We start from the raw sequence: 20,129 nt of genomic DNA, 5'->3' as shown, positions 1-20,129 counted from the left end.
CCCAAGCCCTGCAGAGGAGCACAAAGTGGAGTGTTACTGTGGGAGCTGGAGCCTGCCAGGCCCAGACCCCTCTCCGTGAGAATCACAAAGCTCCCACCATTTCTTAAACCCCTTCTGTCTCATCCCACAGCCTTACAAGGCCCTGATTTAAAAGCCAAGGAGTGCAGTCTGGGCTGCCTGGGGTACAGCACTGCACAGCACCTCTTGCATGCTCAGCATCAGCAGCTGGCAGTGAGGCTGGACACAGCTCAGGTCAGAGGGAGACACTGGTGCAAGCACGGAGGAAAAGCACCTGGATCCAGTCCCGTCATGCTGGGATGGTACTGAGATGCCTGGCCACTGGGCAGAGCTGGAGCCCAGTAAGTCTAGCTGATAGCCCTGGGGGTGTCTGTGGAGCTCTGCCACCTCAGGGCAACCCTCAGCCCCCTTTCCATCCCTGCAGGGACAGCTCCCAGCAGCTTCTGCAGAGCCTTGGGGGGTTCTGTGTTTTTTCACCTTTTGGGTGTCTGAGGGACATTTAAATAACTTTACACAAAGCCCTTTGTGAGACAGGAAAGCCAAGGCTTAGGGAAGACTTCCCTGACTGCAGATGGATTCTGATCTGCTGCACTTAAAGCAGGTTCAATAAAACTCTCCTGGGCTGGGTGCCTGCCTGCTCCTGCCCCCATCCCTCTTGCCTCCAGCTGAGTGAAGGCACCAGGAGTTCCCCACCCATGGAGGAAATATTTGCAAGCTCCCAGGACCAAGCCCTTCTTAGGGCTCTCTCCTCCTGCTGCCAAAATCCTAACCCACATGCAGGAGATCTCTGAAAGGAGGAGACACCTGCCCACATCCCAGACGTGTCTCCCAGAACCTACTGGCACCCATGGGTGACTTTTCACACGGTCTTATTTTTAGGAGAGGAGCACAGGCTCTGGGGTGACCAAGGTGCCGCCGTTGGCCCCGTGAGGAGCCGGGTGGATCTGCTGACGTTTGGCTTTAAGGAGCTTCAATTAGGGGAGAAGAAGGGCACCCCGATGGCAAGATCCAGCAGGGCTTTGCCACAGCCTGACAGCCCCAGCCAGTTCCCAATCCCGGTGCTCCAGTTCATCAGGTTCCCCCTGACAGGCAACCAGATCTCCCTGCAGCAGAGGTGCCTCCAGCCTCACCGCCGGCCCAGCTCATTAGCTCCCAGATAGCTTGAGCAGGGTCATTAAGGAATATTGGCTCCCGTGCCAGACCAGTCCTCGAGGGGTCCATCCTCTGCTAGACCCACATTCCCCTTCCTGCCAGGCTGCTGCAGTGTCATCTTCCCGGGCTGGAAAAGGCTCTTTGTACCAGCCCCCTCAGCCAAAGGAGCTCAGCAGCTTCCGTCCCCATCTCAGGAAAAACAAAGTACATCAGTCAAGTCACCCCATTTGAGTTCGGCCCACTCGCCCTATTAAATCACTGTTTTATCTTAATTCTTCACTGTGGAGCAGGAAACACCATCTACCCCACACACCCATTCATGGGAAGTTTGTGCAAGAGGGGCCCCAGCATGCAGCACCAGCATTTGCTCTTCCCTGGGATGTGGGAGGGATGGGAGCATCCCTGGGTCCTGCTCTGCCAGCTGGCTTCCCTTGGCTGCTTTGCTGGAGGGGTGCACAGCTGCCTGCAGGCTTCCGGGCTGGGCTCTCACCTCTCCCACGGCTCCACGCCTGCAAGCAGCCCCTCGGGGTGATGCCTGCCCTGTGAAATGCTTTTCCAGCTCTTTGGCTGCAATGCCTTGCAAGGACTGGTCGTAAGAGGAGTTTCCAGTGCAGCCGAGAGCAAAAAGCATCTCACAGTGTGCACCCTGAGAGGGCTCGGGTAGCACACGGGCCAGCAGAAAAATATCGGACATACCGTGCAGAATCCACGCGCAGCATCCCAGCAAGGTGGAGAGCGTCCATGCCCTGGTCCCCATGCCTCAGGCCTCCACACAGGCAGAGCGCTAGGAAGCTCAAAGGGAGGAGAGAGCAGCAAGGAGCAGCTCCCTCCGTCCCTCCCTGCCTGCCACTCCTGCAGAGCTGGAGTCCCACAGGTGCTCCTGCTCCCTCCTATTTATAGGGATGGCAGAAGGAGGCAGGTTGCCGACGTCCTCTCCCGCCCCCGGTCCCTTCCCTCCACTGTCCCTGTCACCCTTCCCTTCCGGCTGAGCCCTCCCCTTCCCAAGGGCTGGGTGCCCTGTTCAGCTGGGCATGGGCTGGGTGCACCCAAAGCCCACCTGGCAGGGGCACACATCTCCCCAGGCTCTCTCCTGGGCTCAGCCTGGTGCAGCTCCCTGGGCTGCAGCACCAGAAGGTGAAGCTGAGCCCAGAGGTGTGTGTGGCACTGCCAACAGTGGCATGGCAGTCACCCCACACAACCTGTTCCCCACGGCAGTCACCCCACAGACCCCACAGAAGCTGCTGCACATGCAGGGCATGGGGCCACAGAGCAGAGTGTGGTGGTGACAGGGCAGTGCCAGCTGGTGTCCCCATGCCTGTCAGGACACCATGGACACTAAAACCACCAGCTGAGCCATGTCTCAGCCCACAGCAAGGCAGGACACAGGATGTCTCCACGTGGGTCCCCTAGAGCAGAGGCAGGTTGTAAAGCAGGGAAAGCATGGCTGGGTGAGGCCCTGGGGTGTCAGCTGAGCTGCACAGTGCTCAGCTGCAACTAGGAGTACTGGGGATTCCTCTTCAGAGCCCCAGTACACCCCAGTGGGGTGGGAAACCTGCACCTCAGTCTGGGCACAGCAGTGCTGGGGTGCTGGGAGGGGGTAAATGGTCCAGGGAAGCTTCTCTGCAAGGTTGGACCAGCATCCCCAGAAGATGGAGCAGGAAAAGGAACAGACCCAGACCCCCTTCCCTGCTGTGGGGGTTCCCTGAGTCACTTCACCCCTATGTCTCACCCCCTCCTCCTCCTGGAGCAGCAATTCCTGCACACCTCCTTGAAAACTGCTGCCAGCTCCCCTGTGAACAGCATTATGCAAACTCCCACCACTACAGGGTTTTGTAGTCAATTAAACACTTCTCAACCAGAAATGCCCCCAGGCAACTCCTGCAAAGTGTTATGAGGGGTGTCAGGCAGTACACGGTGTCCCGGGCAGGCAGCACGTCCAGCGACACCCCGAGCCAGCAGCGGGCCCGGGATGGGGAAACGCCGGGGGGCCAAGTCACGGCTGAGAGAGCCCATCCTGCAAAACCCACGCAGCACCCCCGGCAGGGGGAACCGGCACAGACCGTAAACATTCACCTGGAACTAAACACCCGCCCACCGAAATGCCACCGCGGGGGTAAAGCTGGGGGGCACAGCGCGCTGGGGGGCTTGCAAGCAGCACTGCAGATCGTGGGGTGCCTGACCCATCAGGGACCACCTGAGCAATGACCACACCGGGGCTGATGGAGGTTTGAGAGATGCAAACCTGCCGTGGGAGAGTGGCTCCTGCCCGTGCTGACGATGCTGGATCACTTTGGGAAGCAACCCCAACAGGGAATACATGCTGACGCTGGGGAGTGTTGCTCCAGATGGTGTTTGAGGTGCAAAATGTGGTGGGAACCACAGGGATTGTTGCAAACATGCTGCTCAGCATAGAGGAAAACAACTCGGCTGAAGCAAGGGGCTGGCCCCAGCCCGCCTGCAAGCTCCTGCCTGTGCTCCACAGAGGCCAGCACTGTCTGGAGACCTTTGTGCCTGCAACTGCTGCCCCCCAGGAATGCCCATCTCCCATCAGGGTCACAGGGCTGACAAACAAAACTCATCCTTCTGCTCAGGCATTGGCACACCCTCCCAAGAAAGCCCAGAGCCACCAAGGGATGCCCCATCTTGAGGACAGTACCCTGCTGCCACTCTGGGAAGGGGCTTCTTATTGATCTTTTGCTGTGTCTGAGACCAAGGTCCTGGAAAAGCACTGGTTCCTGTAAAAGTCATTAATCTGCTGTTACCAAAGACCAAAGCATCACGTGGGCACTGGAGCCCTTCAGGAGCCTGTAGCCAGGGGGCAATTCCATAAATCCCAGCAGCCAGGGGCTCTGCACCACCCAGCATGGCAGAGCATGGCCCAGCACAGTGCCTTATCAGCTTTCCTGGAATTAATGGGCTGGTTGTTCCAGTCCTGTGGAGAACACAGCATCTCCTACTGGCTCCCCTCCAGCCTCCTGGCAAGGGCACTGGGAGAGGGCTCAGGGGTGGCAATGGGGGAAACCAGGTTATCCATCAACCCCACGGGTTCTGGATGACTTGGCATGCTGGGTGTGTTGCAACACCCTCCTGCCAGAGTGGGAGCTGGGCTACAGCCATCAGCAGGGGTGAAGGGAAGGGGGACACTGAAGGGACACCTGAGTCATAAGGGTCTTGAGAGATGCCCCGTGATGCTGCCAGGTCCTCCAAAGGTGACAGTCATGTTGGGCACGAGATTTGTTCCTTTGGACAATGCTGAAAGATTGGAGTGTATTACAGCAAAGAGGCTGAGAACTCTGCTGTGGAGTGGGAAAGCAGCAGGGCTTGGATGCAGCCTCCCAAGCCCCTCTGGGCAGTGGGCAGTGGCAGGCCAGCAGCCATGGGGTGAAGGTGGCACCTCAAGGACAGCAGGCACAGAGCGTATGGGCAGTGCTGGGGGCTTGTCAGAGCTCTGTGCCACCACTGGGCAGGGACAACACTCCAAGGGAGCCACATCCTCCCTCTGTGCCCCTCTTCTCCCTCCCAGGCTGGTGGCAGAGGGGACCAGAGCATCTCCTCCCCCAGGGCCCCCAGCCACGATAGCGGTGGAAGGCGGCTGTGCCAGCAGGGAACAGTGAGTACCCTGGTCACCTTTTCATCCCAGCACTTCAGGACCTTTTCCTCCCTTTGTGACGCAGTTTGGCTCCATTACCCCGGCCTTGGCACCCGGCCATGTCCTGGGGTCTGAAGTTATGGATTCAACAGCCGGAGAAAACAGCCCAGTGGGACGCGACGTGGGAGGACTCTTGGCCCAGCTCCAAGGCGTAGGCAGACCACAAGGATTTCTTTCCCAGCACCCCACCAGGCAGCCAGCACAGGGACTCCTTCCACCAGGCTTTGCCCTGCTCCCCAGCTCCTTGCCCAGCTGCCAAGGGACCTCTCTCAGTCTCAACGGGTCCAACAATCCCACAAAAGCCAGGCAGCATCCTAAAGAGCAAAGGGGCCACCCTGGAATGCAAGGGGAGCATCCTGACAAGCTGCCTGGGCACAGCCTCCAGCCCCAGCCCAGCCTCTCCCAGGCCCTGTGAACTGGCAGGCAGCTGGGTGATCCCACAGTGTCTCTCCCCATCCTGTCCAGCTGCTGGCTCCTTCCCAGCCAGCTGACAGTCCAGGCAGCCTGAGAGAAGTCCCCAGGTTAGGGATCCCACAGCCCCACACGCCCCCTCCCAGCCCTCCCTGGGCAGTGAGGGCTGCCAGTGAGAAGCAGGGCTCAGCCAAAAACAACCCCTGACACGCAACAAGGCCATTCTGCTAATTATTTCAGTTTTCAATCTCCAGGCGAGGTGGCTTGCTAAGGCTAATAATTGCTTCAGTTGGATTTTATCTGGCTAATTAATCAGTTAATAAATTACTTTGCTGCAGGGGGACAGATGTTGCAGCCGTCTCCTTAGTTGGGGACTGGAAAAAACAGGGAAGGAGCACAGCCCACGGGATTTCCACAGCCCCACAGTGCTGCCCCTGTAGCTGTGGGGTGTTATGGGGCAGAGCTCCAAAGCACAGACCACCAGTCTGCCGGGGTGCCTTGGGAATGTCTGCAGCAGCCCCTGGTGGGAGGGGACAGCACTGAGCCTGTCTCTCTACGCAAAGCTCTGGGGACTCAGTTTTCCTCACCGGTACCTCCAACAGATGGCAAAGCTGAAAATTGGGAAAGACAACTTGGAAAATAAAGAAGTCATCACTTCAACAGAGAAAACATGGAATTCCTATTTACTGCCCAGCATGGGTGCTCTCCTCTGTCAGCAATACCACAGGTGAGCCTTGGGCACAGCAGTACTGGGGGCTTCAGGTCTCCTTCTTCTCATTCCCCTGTCCCCAGGGTGGCTTTGATGGCTGAGCCAGCTCAGTCCCACACGAAAAGCCCAGTCCCGTGGGGTCCCCTTCTCCCTGTCCCCAGCAGAGCTGGAGGGGGAACCAGGTCTGGAGCAGGGTGGTGGGAGGGCTCAGGCTCTTCAGACAGGCTGTGGAAGGGTCAGGAGGGGACTGGGGGTACAGAGTGAAGGACAGGAGCCCCAGGTTCAAGAGGAGCTGTATGGGATTCCCCAGGGGCCTGCAGCACCACGGAGTGAGGAGCTGGGAGCAGTCCAGGCAGGAGCAGGCCAGGTGAGGAGCAGCAGTCAAGTCCTCCTCTTCCCTCGCCATGCCAGCGACAGGCCAGCACATGGGAATGCTGTCTGCAGGTCCTCACGGAGCTGGGGGGAAAGAACAGCCATCAAACTGTGCCAGAGACCTTCCTACCCTCTGTCCCCACAGAAAGGGCCTGATCCTGGACCATGGCAGCCAGAGGAGGGTCTGCCCTCCATCTGAAAGGGCTCTGGATGACATTCAATGCAAGATGCAGCCATTCCCCTCCCCATATGAGTGAACCACAGCTGGCAGATGCAGAATCTCCTCCTGCACACCTCACCTTGGCCAACACCAGCTCCTGCACCGTGGTGTTCCCCAGGTCCAGAGGGGTGCTTAGCTGCAGCGACAGAAAGAGGTGGGACGCACCTGGGGATTAAAAACAGGACTCTGGTTATTGCCCTTGCGCCCTGGGCTGTGCCAGAGGGCCTGGGGGTGTCTCCCCAGGGTTGCTGTCACAGACATGGAATGTCCTCCCAGGTTAACTGGTCATGGACACACTACACTCCAGAACAAGCCCCTCGCTGCACAGCAAACCCCAAAGCATCAGCACCTCCACACTGAGAGCACAGCAAGAGGAGTGGGGCTCCAGGACCCCCTGCCCTGGCCCCAAGCACCGATGCTGGGGGTGCTGATGGCCACTGCCCTGCACTTACTGGTGTTGGGTGAGCCAGAGGGGCAGGCTGGCGGCAGCGTGGGCAGGTCTGTAGGCGTGCTGAGGGCTGTAGTCTCTGAGGTCTGGGCTGAGCTGGTGGCAGGGGAAGAGGGCTCAGTGCCTGGGCAAAGCAATGTTAGGTTAGTGCTGTCTGCAATGACACAGGAGGCTCCTGCAGCTGGGGACAGGCCCAGGTGAAGTCACCCAAGTACATGAAATTCCTATGGGGATTTGTCACCCTGACCATGTCCCTGCCTTCAGGTGCCCCCCAGCTGAACCCACCCAGCTGCACTGGGGGTCCCAGATGCTGTCAGGGTACCTGGAGTGGACTCCACAGTTGAGGGGAAGATGTCAGGAGTGGTCCTGTCTGGGTAGCCTGAAGAGGGAGTGCTCATGGGGTCTGATGTGCTGGTAACAGGGCTGGCTGTGGTGTCTGCCAGGGTTGCCAAGGTCTTTTCTGTAGATTCAGATGAATCTTCTGTAGTTGTGATGGGAGGAAGCACAGTGGGAGGTGAGGTGTTGCCAGTCTCTGTGGATGTGCTGGACTCCCCTGGGGTGGAGGCCTCTGTTTCAGGGCTGGAGGAAAGGAGGGCGGCTGTGGTGGTGGAGTCAGTGGTAGGCAGCAGCGTTGAGCTCTCCATGGGTGTTGAGGAGGTAGGGACAGCTGGGGACACAGTCGCTGTCACCCCCATGGCAGTGGTCTCTGCAAAGAGTTGGGACAATGAGATGCACAAGGGTTGGTGGTGAAGGGCTGAGTCCATGGCTGCGCTGGGCATGGTGCAGCATCACCCCCACAGGGAGCTCCCCAAGGAGCTCAGAGCTGCACCAGCCCTGGAGCACTGGGAGGGGGAGTTCACTGTCCTGCATGGATCACACACACAGATCTCTTCAATGGGTACCAGCCAGGCTGACCACACAAATCCCCTGCCTGGCAAAGCAGGAACAAGCCATGGCCATTGCTGGTTTCAGGGCAGAAACTCCTCTAGGTGCCAGTCCTAAGACCCATTCCACCACCTTCACCCATGCCTGGAGGAAGTCAGACAAACCCGTCTGACAGGAAGAGCCAAGCAGGAACTGGTGACCGTGAGACAGTCTGGAAGTGCAGCAGCAGCAGTTTAAACAAACCCTCTCTGCTGCAGATAGTCAGGAACTGATAGCACTGGGTGTAAATAATGGCAGCGGGGGAAGCAGCCCCACAAAGGAACAAATCCCAGGTTGCAGCTCAGGATGAGCAGACGTGCTGTGACCCACAGAAGCTCTGGGAGGGAGGGGGTGGGGCACAGGAGGGCTGTCCTCTCTTCCACTATGGTCTGTGTGCTGTCCCCAGGAAAGCCCAGGGATCTGTAACCCTCTCCAAAGAATACGTAGGACACCCTGGCTACCTGGACCTTTGTCAAGGGTTGTCTGTGAGGTGGTGGCTTTGGGATTCCAGACTGGATGCCCCAGTGATGCCAGCATAAACCCAGTGAGTCTGGGGCTCTGCTTGCATGAGATGGGAAACTAAACCACAAGCTGCTATCTGCATTCAGCCAAGCCAGCCAGAAACTTCCAAAACCCCAGGCAGCCAGGCCCTTTCTGCACACTGCAGCTGGTTAAATAAAAATACAGAGAAGGACAAAGGTCTGACCCTAGCCCTTGCCAGGTGAGCATCTGCACAGAAGGGCCTCATCCTCACAAAAGGAGGAGCAGCAAGCCCACCTCTGCTTCCCAGTTAAGAAGCAGGACACAGCCCCACAGCACTCCACCCCCCTGCACCCCACAGGGGCCACCCCTCCACCCTGGGGAACGATGCTCCCCGCTCACCCTCCACCCTGCAGAGAGCACTGCAGCCCACGCAGCCCTTACCCAGAGCCAGGTGCAGCACGGAGAGGCAGGTGAGGCTCAGCAGCAGCAGCAGCAGCAGGGGCCAGAGCAGGGGCAGGGCCAGCCCTCCTCTCTGCCCAGCCATGTCCAGGCGAGCAGGAGCTGACAAACCCCCGCAGGCACCGCTCTGAGTGCTCCCCACAGCCCCAGCACTGCGGTTTCCAGGTCTCCTTCACCCCGCAGAGGAGGAGCATCCAGGTGGGTCCCTTTACCCTCCAGGTGCTGGCAGCAAGGCAGGGGGTTCCACCTGACACGGACACTCCCAGGGCCTGGCGCAATGCCCAGCCAACATCAACCGCACAGCTGGACCCAGAGCAGCCACAAAAAGCGGGCAGGACAGGCCACCAAGGCCACCACCACTACAGACCTGGCTCCTGTGGCCGTCCTCTGCCTGCTGTGGGGAGGGTGACAACAGAAAAAAGCCCAGGAATGCTCCAGGCTGCCCGGAGCCCCGCACTTCGCCACAGGGGTGATGTTTGGTGGTGTCTCCCAGCACCAACGCCCTCAGGAGACAACAGCCAGCTCCGTCTGAGCGCGAGGAACCGGCCAGGAGAACAGGCAGCGCTCAGGAAGGGCGTGCCCAGGCTGAGGGCTTGTCCCCTGGGCTGTCTGTGCAGGCATCACTTCCCCGTGTCACAGCATATCGCGGCCCAAGCGTGCTGCTCACAGCTGCGGCTGCTTCCTTCTTCTCAGGGTCAGGGACAAGAGCACTCGGAGGTGCCAGCACTCCCCAGGCAGGCAGGCAGGCGTGCTGGAGGACTGTCAGGGCACAGCCACCCTCTGTGAGCAGCTGCATGGGGGCACTGCCAGGGCACAGGCACACTGAGGCCATCACCAGGGTGCTGGCACCGTGATGAGGCGCTCTCACAGCAGGCACGGGGCCAGGGTGAGGCACTCTGTGAGGATACACCAGCTCTGCTGGGGTACAGGGACACCAGGAACACGTGCACGGCCAGGGGTACCGGGGCAGGGTACAGTGTCCCTGTCCTGGCTGAGGTGCACAGGGTGGGCTGTCACCAGGGTACATCTGCAGCCCCAGGATCAAGGCTCCTCCAAAGAGCCACCAGGAGACAGCCACACTGACAGGACACAGGTGCCCAGTAAGCAGCACTGCCAGGGGACTGCAGGGGTACACAGATCCTCTGGGGGAGGTGTACACACAGGCTCAGTGCTGGGGGCACAGCCACATGGCAGTACTGTCACACAGGTCCCCAGCCTGGGACCCAGCCACTGGCCTGCAGAGCCTGGAGACCGGGTGGCCCCTGGGGGAAGAAGCCAAGTGCTTGGCTGAGCAAGTTGGGAGATTCCATGGGGATTTGCCACCCTGATCCTGCCCTCCGGGTGCCCTGTAGCTGCACTCACCTGCAGTGTCACTGGGGGTCTCTGGTTCTGTCAGGGTGGAAGTAGCAGGGGTGGTCCCAGGGACCTCCGTGGTGGTAAAAAGGGAGGTCATGGTGTCTGATGGGGTCGTCAAGGGCCCATCTGAAGTGTCTGTCACTTCTGGGGTGGTGGAAGAAGAGGTGGTGCTGGTCCCAGGGGATGTGCTGCCAAGCAGTGTGGTCATGGCTGACTCTCGGTGGGTGCTGGTGCCAAGTGTGGTGCCCACCCCGGTGGAGGAGAGAAGAGTAGAGGTGGAGGGAGGCAGCATGGTCATTTCAGTTCCAACTGAGCTGACAGCCAGGTCTGTGCTGGTTCCCACAGATGTGAAAGTGGTAGTCTTGTCACTGCTGGGTGTCACGGCCATGGAGGTTGGAGTTGGTGTGCTGGTGCTGCTGGATCCCAGCCCTGCTGAGGTGGTGCTGGATCCCAGCCCTGCTGGGGCACTGCTGGTGCTGGATCCCAGCCCTGCTGAGGTGGTGCTGGTGCTGGATCCCAGCCCTGCTGGGGTGGTGCTGGTGCCTGCTGGGGCACTGCTGGTGCTGGATCCCAGCCCTGCTGGGGCACTGCTGGTGCTGGATCCCAGCCCTGCTGAGGTGGTGCTGGTGCTGGATCCCAGCCCTGCTGGAGGGGTGCTGGATCCCAGCCCTGCTGAGGTGGTGCTGGATCCCAGCCCTGCTGGGGCACTGCTGGTGCTGGATCCCAGCCCTGCTGGGGTGGTGCTGGTGCCTGCTGGGGCACTGCTGGTGGTGGATCCCAGCCCTGCTGGGGCACTGCTGGTGCTGGATCCCAGCCCTGCTGGGGCACTGCTGGTGCTGGATCCCAGCCCTGCTGGGGCACTGCTGGTGCTGGATCCCAGCCCTGCTGGGGCACTGCTGGTGCTGGATCCCAGCCCTGCTGGGGCACTGCTGGTGCTGGATCCCAGCCCTGCTGGGGCACTGCTGGTGCTGGATCCCAGCCCTGCTGGGGCACTGCTGGTGCTGGATCCCAGCCCTGCTGAGGTGGTGCTGGTGCTGGATCCCAGCCCTGCTGGAGGGGTGCTGGATCCCAGCCCTGCTGAGGTGGTGCTGGATCCCAGCCCTGCTGGGGCACTGCTGGTGCTGGATCCCAGCCCTGCTGGGGTGGTGCTGGTGCCTGCTGGGGCACTGCTGGTGCTGGATCCCAGCCCTGCTGGGGCACTGCTGGTGCTGGATCCCAGCCCTGCTGGGGCACTGCTGGTGCTGGATCCCAGCCCTGCTGGGGCACTGCTGGTGCTGGATCCCAGCCCTGCTGGGGCACTGCTGGTGCTGGATCCCAGCCCTGCTGGGGCACTGCTGGTGCTGGATCCCAGCCCTGCTGGGGCACTGCTGGTGCTGGATCCCAGCCCTGCTGAGGTGGTGCTGGATCCCAGCCCTGCTGGGGCACTGCTGGTGCTGGATCCCAGCCCTGCTGGGGCACTGCTGGTGCTGGATCCCAGCCCAGGTGACACAGGAGTGCTGTCAGCTGTGCTGCCCCGTGCCTGTGGTGTGGTGATGTTGGTGGCTGCCAGGCTGCTCTGCTGAGCTGTAGAAGCACTGGATGTGAAGGCATCCATTGGCATCTCTGGGGTGGAGGTTGCAGGACGAGAGGAAGGGAAGGTGGCTGCAGTGCTTGAGCTGGTGTTGGGCAGTGGGGCCATGGTCTCTGTGGGCGGCAAGGAGGTTGGGAGAGTCAGGGGTGCAGGGCTTGTCATATCTTTAACAGTGGTCCCTGCAAAGAGGCAGGAGACAGCACACAAGGGCTGGCAGTGACAGGCTGTGCTGGGGATGGTGCAATATTACTACCACCATGAACTGCCCAAGTCTTGCATCAGCCATGGATCATCAGGAGTGGGGATTCCCTGTCCTGCATGGATCAAGCACGTGGATTCCCTGAATAGCAACGTGACAATCAGCCAGGCTGACCACATAAATCCCCAACTTGGCAAAGCAGGAACAAGCCATGGCCATTGCTGGTTTCAGGGCAGAAACTCCTCTAGGTGCCAGTCCTAAGACCCATTCCACCACCTTCACCCATGCCTGGAGGAAGTCAGACAAACCCGTCTGACAGGAAGAGCCAAGCAGGAACTGGTGACCGTGAGACAGTCTGGAAGTGCAGCAGCAGCAGTTTAAACAAACCCTCTCTGCTGCAGATAGTCAGGAACTGATAGCACTGGGTGTAAATAATGGCAATGGGGAAATGTTTTGCGGAACTAGCCCCACAAAGGAACAAATCCCAGCTTGCAGCTCAGGGCATGTCCATGAGAGCCTGTTGCAGCCCACAAAAGCTCTGGGAGGGAGTTGAGGGGTGCAGCAGGAGGGGGTCTACAGCTGCAGTTCAAGGCTCTCAGGAGGTACAAGCTGCAGGTTTATTCCCAGTGCTCCACTCAAGACTGCTCTTACTTTGCATCAAGTGCAAATGTTGGGATGGCATTTGAAGGTCTCCAGGCCTAGTACCTCCCAGTGAGGTTGTCATCCGGGCAGGGCCATTTGGTGCTACTGGGCAGGTTGTAGCAAGGCAATGAGCCCAGCAAGGACCAAGGCTCAGCAAGGGGGTCTAGCTGACCCTAAGGTCTTCTCTTCCCCGATGGAGACACAACAGAGGCAAAAGAAATAGAGCTTGTTGCTTGTGTTCCATAAAGCACTGCCCTGTTTGCTCACTAGGACAGGGATGTTGGAGAGCAAAGAACACCCAAAGGGCTTCACCTCTGTGAGTGAAGCCACCCCAGGGCCACCCACCCCCCTGGAGAACGACGCTCCTCACTCACCCCCCGCCCCATGGATAGCTCCACACACCGCTCAGCCCTTACCCAGCGAGAGATCCAGCACAGCAAGGCTCAGCAGCAGCAGGGGCAACCCTCCCGTGCCCCGAGTCATGGCCAGAACCAGACCCCAACACCTTGCAAGCTGAGCGACCTGAGGACACAGGGCCTGGGGAAGGTGCCAGTGAGGAACTACGCTGCGGAGCGATGGCTGAAGGTACTTGGAGCTGCTTCCTTGTTCCCGGGCGGAGGGAGGGGAGGCACCCGCGGGCACTGACCCCTCCCGGGGCAGGTGCTGCGCCTCGGGCGCGCCGGGGCCATGCGAGCAGCACCTGCGGCAGGGCGGGGCGGGCCCGGGCACGGCCCCGCCCCGGGCACGGCCCCGCCCCGGGCACGGCCCCGCCCCGGGCACGGCCCCGCCCCGGGCACGGCCCCGCCCCGGGCACGGCCTTGGCACCGCCCACGGCTTGTGTAACAGCCGGGCCGCGTGCCTGCCAGGTAGGGATCGGGATCGGGACCGGGACCCGGACCCGGACCCGGACCCGGACCCGGACCCGGACCCGGACCCCCACCCCCGGAGCGGATGGGGCCGGGGGCCGTAGCACCGTTGTTCCCCGGTTCCCGAGGGCCGGGCTGGGCGGGGGACGCGCATCCCCCGGGCTGTGCGGGCGGCCCGGGGCTCGCAGGGAAGGGCAGGAGCTCAGTGCGGCCTGTTGTCCTCCGGCAGCGCCGCCACGCTGCTCCGGGCCGCGCTGAGGATGCGGCGGGGACGAGCGAAGCGCGGGGCCGAGGCCGCGGAGGAGCCGCGCGGGTCGCGGAGGAGGACGGAGGGAGAGCAGGCGGTGGAGGAAGCCCGTCGGAGGGCGGCCCCGTCCGTCCGAGAGTTCAAGTACAACAAGAAGCGGGTTCGCCTTGTCTCGCAGGGCTCGGACCTGAAGGATGATGCCCGGTGCATCCTTTACTGGATGTGCCGGGATCAGCGAGTGCAAGGTGCGAACCGGCTGGTGGAAGGGGCTCCCTGGGTGGTAAAAGCGCTGGTCCCCTCCTTCGATAACTTTGGTGCTGGCCCCAAAGCGGGGGGGGGGAAACTTCCTGTGAAACCCCATCCTGTCAGTGAAGCGCCCTCCTGACGCTGCCCTGTGGACTTTCCCCCAGATAACTGGGCTTTCCTCTACGCCCAGCGCCTGGCCCTCAAACAGGAGCTGCCTCTGCATGTCTGCTTCTGCTTGGTGCCCAAATTTCTGGAGGCCACCATCCGCCACTACAGGTTCATGCTGAGGGGCCTGCAGGAGGTAGCAGAGGTACAGCCAGGGGATGTCCGTGCTGGGTGGGACAGGGCGAATGGGGAAGGGAGGAGGCAGATCCATCCCTTCAGCAGATGGTGGCTGGGTGGGGTTGCAGAGCCATGAACTGTCCCACAGCCATTTCCCTGTCACTGCAGGAGTGTGCAGAGCTGAACATCTCCTTCCACTTGCTGCTGGGCTATGCCAAGGATGTGCTGCCCACGTTTGTGACGGAGCATGGCGTGGGTGGGCTGGTGACAGACTTCAGTCCCCTCCGCCTCCCCCGGCAGTGGGTGGAGGACGTCAGAGAACGGTTGCCAGAGGATGTGCCATTTGCACAGGTGGGTGCCAGCACTCTGGGAATGGAAAACTGGCTGGTGAGATGTGGGACAAACTTGTGTCCCATGTCTTGCGCACCGGAGTGACTTGAGCAGAGAGCACGCGTGTCACGTTGTCAGGATTGTTTGCTTCTCACACCCTTCTCCATGGCTTGGCTCCCAGGTTGATGCCCACAACATCGTGCCCTGCTGGGTCGCCTCCCCCAAGCAGGAGTACAGCGCCAGGACCATCCGGGGCAAGATCCACGCTCAGCTCCCCGAGTTCCTCACCGAGTTTCCCCCTGTTGTTCGTCACCCACATCCGCCCTCCTGCCCAGCAGAGGTACCTGCAGGAGACACTCAGACCCATTCCTGGGCTGGTCTCAGAGTGTTTCATAAGTCCTTTGTGATCCTGGGAGGGGTTGGCAGGGAATGAGGACAGTGACCTGCCTGAGGTCACACACAGATGATGTGTGTGAGGATGCCCTGGGGAAAGGGAGGTTCTCACCTCATTCATTCAATTCCCAAATCTGTGCCAAGAAGAGGGGCATGCAAGAGGAGGAGGATTAGGGACTTTGCTGGTTGGGGTCATAACATTCAGGGTAGCCCTTGCTGAAAGGTTTCTGCAGATGCACTCACTGCTTGGTTGCCACCCAGCCCATTGCTTGGGAGGCCTGTTATTCTAGCTTGCAGGTGGACCACACTGTGAAGGAGGTGGAGTGGGCAACCCCTGGCACAGCTGCAGGCATGGCTGTGCTGAAATCCTTCATTGCAGAGCGGCTGAAATCCTTCAGCAGCCACAGGAATGATCCCAACAAGGCGGCTCTCAGCAACCTGTCCCCGTGGCTTCACTTCGGTGAGTGTCCCAGGCTTCCCACTCTGCGGCAGGACTGAGCATTGTGGCTTGGACCAGCAGCCTGACTTGGTGCTTCCCCATGTCCCCAGGCCAGGTTTCCACGCAAAGAGCCATCCTGGAGGTGCAGAAGCACCGGCGCAATTTCAAGGACTCGGTGGATGCATTCGTGGAGGAGGCTGTGGTGCGGCGGGAGCTGGCTGAAAACTTCTGCTACTACAATGAGAACTACGACAGTGTGCAGGGTAAAATCCTGGGGCACGTGGGCCGTGCTGGCTACCCAGCTGGTCACTCCAACCTGGCAATCTCAGTTCTGCTAAGAGAAGGGCTCTGGGGGCACTAATGTCCCAACATTCTGTCTCTTTTGGAGGTAGGACAGAAGCTGACGAGTGCCCTCTTCAAGACTGGTGCCTCCAGGGCACAGTGTCCTCAGTAGCCTGGTTCTCAGGACCCTGCAGAACAGGTTGCTCAGTGTTGGTCCTCATCTCTTGCTCACAGGTGCGTATGACTGGGCACAAACCACCCTGAATCTCCATGCCAAGGACAAGAGGCCTTATCTGTACAGCCTGCAGGAGCTGGAGCAGGGGACCACACATGACCCGCTCTGGAACGCTGCCCAGGTACTGCCCTACATCTTCCCCACACAATGCTGAGCTTTTTTCTGAGGCGCAGAGGTGACCTGCCTTGTACTGACCTTTACGGCTGTCCCCTCCCTGCAGCTGCAGATGGTCCAGGAGGGCAAGATGCACGGCTTCCTGCGGATGTACTGGGCCAAGAAGATCCTGGAGTGGACGCGCTCCCCTGAGGAGGCCCTGCAGTTTGCCATCTACCTCAACGACCGCTACGAGCTGGACGGGAGGGACCCCAATGGATACGTAGGCAAGCTGCAGGATGGGGGCACGGGGTGGGAGGCCTTAGCTCTGATGGCCAAGGCTGCAGGGGGGGCTCTCTGCAGGCAACTCCAGCCCATTCTGCTTGGCACTCCCACCCCACTTGCTCTGTGGGTGCCTCCGAGCGAGGGGCAGAGCTGAGGCTGGTGTCCCTGTGCCCGGCAGGCTGCCTGTGGTCCATCTGTGGCATCCACGACCAGGGCTGGGCGGAGCGGCCCATCTTCGGCAAGATTCGCTACATGAACTACGCCGGCTGCAAGCGCAAGTTCGACGTGGAGCAGTTCGAGCGTCGCTACGCGCCCACACCCTCCCAGTGACCCTCTGCCCTGGCAGATGTGCCTTTGCCAGGCTGCCAGCTTGCAGGGATCACCCAGAGCAGGGATCACCCTGGGATGTTGAAGGGCTCTTTGTTACCGAGGGCTCCTTCCAGCAGCAAGCTCCAGGGTTCTGCTCATCTTTGCCATCTCTCGAGTTGCCACACTAGGGCAGCTGCTGGAGCCCTTCTGCTGCCACAAGTTTGCTGACAGCTGTGAGAGCCCATCCTCGGCCTGCCTGTGCCTGCCAGAAACCTTTCTACAACCTCAGGAGTAGCCCAGGTCAGCATTGTTGCTGGTAACCACAGCTGAGATTTGGGCTGAACAGGGTGTTCCTAGGAAAAAGCCCCCAGGAAGAGGCTCTTTGTGGAGCCAGTGCTGGGCTGTCATCTTTCAACAGTTGTTTTAAAGTTTACAGTTTCTATCACCTGTGTTGATGGTGTTTATGGGGAGAAGCACAACACTGCTGTGAACAGAGTTTGGTGGTGTGGAATGGAAATGCAAGCAAGGACAGGGCAGCCAAGGCCAGGCCCTGTGCCCCTGTGCCAGCAGCAAAGGCAGGCTCTGGAAGGGGACTGACATTACAGAGCCCTTGTACCTTGTACCCTGAGTCCAGTGGGCAGTTTGCAGGGGCAGGCCACAAACCAGACTAATTAGTCAAGGGGCAGTGACAAAAACCCCCTCCCAGTGACTGCATCACCAGCTACATGAGCTGTCCCTTCCATTGCTCCCTGCCTGCCCCATCACCTCGAGGTGGAATACACACCATCACCCCACCTGAAACAATGTCACAACACAACCCGACTCCTTATGAATGTTGTTTATTAAGGACGGCATTTTAATTGCTGTGCTGTGCAATAACAATCCCATTGTGAGGGCTCCAGTTGACAGCCAGGGCAGCCCCAGCTCTCCCTCCCAGAGCTCCCTGTCGTGGCCAGTTCCAGTGTTAGCTGTAGTGGTCAGTGCTGGGCAGCAGGGTCAGTGCTGGGCACAGTCTTGCCCTGGAGACCTGTGCCAGGTTTGGGAGTCCTGCTGCTTCCACACACAGTCCATGGTGGAGGGTGGAAACCATAACTAAGCCAGAATTCCTCCCCTCTTCTCAAAAAGTACTCAGTGCTTCTAGAAAGGGAGCTGGGCAGCCTCTCAGCTGCTGTCCCATGCCATTAAAGTGCTTCAAACAAAATAGGGTGGATGGAGGTGTGCTGCTGAGGCAACTCCAGGGAAGGGGGTCCAAGATCCAAGCAACAGCAGGAGGGCTTGGCTTGAGGACAGGCAAGACCAAGGCAGACCAGCATCTGGCAGCCCCAGGGCTTGCAGAGACAGAGTGAGCAGAAGAGCAGCTGCTCTTCTGGGGAAAAAAAGCAGAAGCAAGACACAAGGCAGCAAAAACCCCAGGGGAGCAAGTGGGGAGCTGAACCTTGCTTTCAGGACTTGGTCAGGATGCTGCAGGCAGGGGAGAGATGCAGCAGCCCAGCCCTCACAGCAAGGTTTGCAGCCACATGTCCTGGACCCAGCCTCTTCCCCTCTCCCCAACCCTGCCACCCCCACAGGGAGAGCCCAGGAGGGGTCACATCCCAGCCTCGAATCAGGGCATGTGCTGAAAGAGCCACTGCCCTTGAGGCCTCCTGCCAGTGCACTGCTCTCTGTCCCTCAGCACCCTCCTTGCACGTACACAGGCCACACCATCTTTCCTAGCAGCCCACATGCACCTGTGCTGAGGTGGTGCTGGACATGCCCCACGATGCAGAGGCACCTCCTCAGCTGGGCACAGAGCTCACCTTGTCCCACTGGGTCTGACCCTGACCCCGCAGAGCTGTCACTTGTGGCAGGTGACACAAGTGCATCAGTGAGGAACCAGTCCTTGGCAGCACCCCAGTGCCAAAGCCCTCTCCCCTGGGTATCCCTGTTGCAAGCAGGCTGCCTGACCATCCCACCACAGCACAGCTGGGAAGCTTCAAAGCTTTGCCTGGCTCAGGGACCCTTCCTCCCCCCAGGGAAGCAGGAGATCCTGCTGGGAGAGGGGACGAGCTCCATCCAGGGGTGAGGAACCAGGAGCAGGATAATCCTGGAGATTTTATACTGGTGAGTCCCAAGTAGATCACATGCCCCCTAAGAAGGCATTTCAAGCAGCACCTCCTTGAGGGGAACACACAGTTAAAAATACAAACAACCACATTAAAAAAATAAAACCAAGTCCAGCAGATTAAAAAAAAAAAACCAAAACAACAAATCAACTAAACAGAGGCTTGGGGATGCAGCTGGAGGGACGAGCCTTCACCTGCATCCTGACAGGTGTCAGGCAGAGGCAACTCCACACAAGGCAGGTTCTGGTGCCACCAGAGTAAGGTCCCATGTCATCCTTAAAGGAGGACATATCTCCCTGGTAGGATAGATTGGCAGCATGAGGAGGAAGTACAGTCAGAAGCCTCACCACATCCCATGGAGGCAGATTTCTATGGAGCCATGGGGATCTGCCTGCCCAAAGTCCACCAGCACATCCACTTGTGCAGCTGCTCCAGGGGCAATGTCCCTCTGCAGCACAGGGAAATCTGGCATTTTCATAATTGCCACATCCTCTGCTCTGATTCTGGAGTCAGAGCAACTGCTCTCCAAAAGTGTCCCACAGCACATTTGAGAAAGGGAGCTGTTAAATATACAACCAACCCCAGACCCCACCCTCCCTCCATGCACACAACCCCCAGCAGCAGAATGGAGGATCACAGGACTGAGACCTGATTCCCTCCTCCAAGGAGCAGATGTAACCAGAGCTTCCTAGTATACAGCTGATGAGCAGCAAGTGCTGACCCTTCAGGGGACCCTGCTCAGCTCAGAGCAGGGCACAGGGATGGACAGCACAGCCCTGCTGGGTCCAGCATGAACAACTGCTCAGAAAAGGTCCCTGTTCTGCCTGCAGGACAGGCAGGAGCAGCTGCCTCCCCCCAAGCACAGGCATCAGGGAGTGGCAGTGGTACCTGGAGCAGATCCACACAGTGGAATATGCTCCTTTCCCAGCCCAGCAGTCCTGGATGTGGGAAAAGAAATCCCTTCAAGACAGTGCTCCAGGCCTCCCAACACTCCTCATCCCCAGTCCGTGTGGCTCAGTCTCTGGTGATGAAGGCCATGCACATAAATAAACAAACCCATGATCTGCTCCTTGGCTGCAACACACTCATGTGGCTGCCACTGCCTCCGGCGGCTCCAGCTCCTCGTCGTGGTCCGAGCTGCAGGGCTCCCTGCTCTGCCTGGCCAGCAGCGCTCTGCGGGCTTCCAGGCGCTCGCACCGCGGACAGCGGCTGCATTTGAAGCAGGATTTGTGGTAGCAGGCTTTGCACTCTGTGGGGGAGAGCAAGGCTGAGTGCTGCTACAGGCTGACAGACTGCCTGACACTCCACACCCCGGATTCCCTGCACTAGCTCATGAAGCTTTGGAAGCACAGGAGGGAGGATTTCTGCTCTGCACAAGGTCCCTCCCCAAGCTTTCCTGATACACCAA

General features: G+C 59.7%; 3 protein-coding genes across 8 annotated transcripts in view; 1 reads left to right on the top strand and 2 right to left on the bottom strand.

Moving 5' to 3' along the window:
- Positions 1-5,885: 5,885 nt before the first annotated feature.
- LOC135278791 (mucin-2-like) lies at positions 5,886-10,745 on the bottom strand. Of its 2 annotated transcripts, none has more exons than XM_064385587.1 (5): positions 10,208-10,745; positions 7,302-7,685; positions 6,984-7,103; positions 6,611-6,696; positions 5,886-6,395 (listed from the first exon to the last, which is right to left on the bottom strand). In XM_064385587.1, the coding sequence occupies exons 1-5, from the start codon at positions 10,587-10,589 to the stop codon at positions 6,321-6,323; spliced, it is 1,047 nt and encodes a 348-aa protein (XP_064241657.1). In that variant the 5' UTR covers positions 10,590-10,745; the 3' UTR covers positions 5,886-6,320. The 2 variants fall into 2 exon arrangements, with proteins under 2 accessions (XP_064241657.1, XP_064241658.1); XM_064385588.1 differs by lacking the exon at positions 10,208-10,745 and adding an exon at positions 8,828-9,425.
- Positions 10,746-13,418: 2,673 nt separating this feature from the next.
- LOC135278789 (deoxyribodipyrimidine photo-lyase-like) lies at positions 13,419-18,854 on the top strand. The gene is made up of 10 exons (XM_064385584.1): positions 13,419-13,478; positions 13,708-13,970; positions 14,136-14,281; positions 14,422-14,604; positions 14,765-14,923; positions 15,238-15,436; positions 15,526-15,678; positions 15,932-16,053; positions 16,153-16,312; positions 16,489-18,854. Exons 2-10 carry the CDS (start codon positions 13,739-13,741, stop codon positions 16,638-16,640), a joined length of 1,506 nt encoding a protein of 501 aa, XP_064241654.1. The 5' UTR covers positions 13,419-13,478; positions 13,708-13,738; the 3' UTR covers positions 16,641-18,854.
- RUBCN (rubicon autophagy regulator) overlaps positions 17,443-20,129 on the bottom strand; it is a 29,413-nt gene continuing 26,726 nt past the window's right edge. For all 5 annotated transcript variants that reach the window (XM_064385583.1, XM_064385581.1, XM_064385582.1 and 2 more), the window contains one exon: positions 17,443-19,970. In XM_064385583.1, coding sequence (XP_064241653.1) covers positions 19,807-19,970 — 164 coding nt within the window. In that variant the 3' untranslated portion in view covers positions 17,443-19,806. The remainder of the gene's footprint in view (positions 19,971-20,129) is intronic.

This window comes from Passer domesticus, chromosome 11, assembly GCF_036417665.1.
Source record: "Passer domesticus isolate bPasDom1 chromosome 11, bPasDom1.hap1, whole genome shotgun sequence".
Classification (NCBI taxonomy): Eukaryota; Metazoa; Chordata; class Aves; order Passeriformes; family Passeridae; genus Passer; species Passer domesticus.
This window is presented reverse-complemented; position numbering and strand designations above follow the sequence as displayed.

Bases quoted from the DNA above. Each gene is read 5' to 3' on its own strand.
- LOC135278791 (XM_064385587.1), bottom strand. From the start codon at position 10,589: ATGGCCGTGACACCCAGCAGTGACAAGACTACCACTTTCACATCTGTG. The intron at 7,686-10,207 runs GTGAGTGCAGCT...AACTCTTTGCAG, and splicing joins GACCCCCAGTGACACTGCAG to AGACCACTGCCATGGGGGTG. The intron at 6,697-6,983 runs GTAAGTGCAGGG...TTTAATCCCCAG, and splicing joins CTCTGGCTCACCCAACACCA to GTGCGTCCCACCTCTTTCTG.
- LOC135278789 (XM_064385584.1), top strand. From the start codon at position 13,739: ATGCGGCGGGGACGAGCGAAGCGCGGGGCCGAGGCCGCGGAGGAGCCG. The intron at 13,971-14,135 runs GTGCGAACCGGC...ACTTTCCCCCAG, and splicing joins CCGGGATCAGCGAGTGCAAG to ATAACTGGGCTTTCCTCTAC. The intron at 15,679-15,931 runs GTAAAATCCTGG...TCTTGCTCACAG, and splicing joins GAACTACGACAGTGTGCAGG to GTGCGTATGACTGGGCACAA.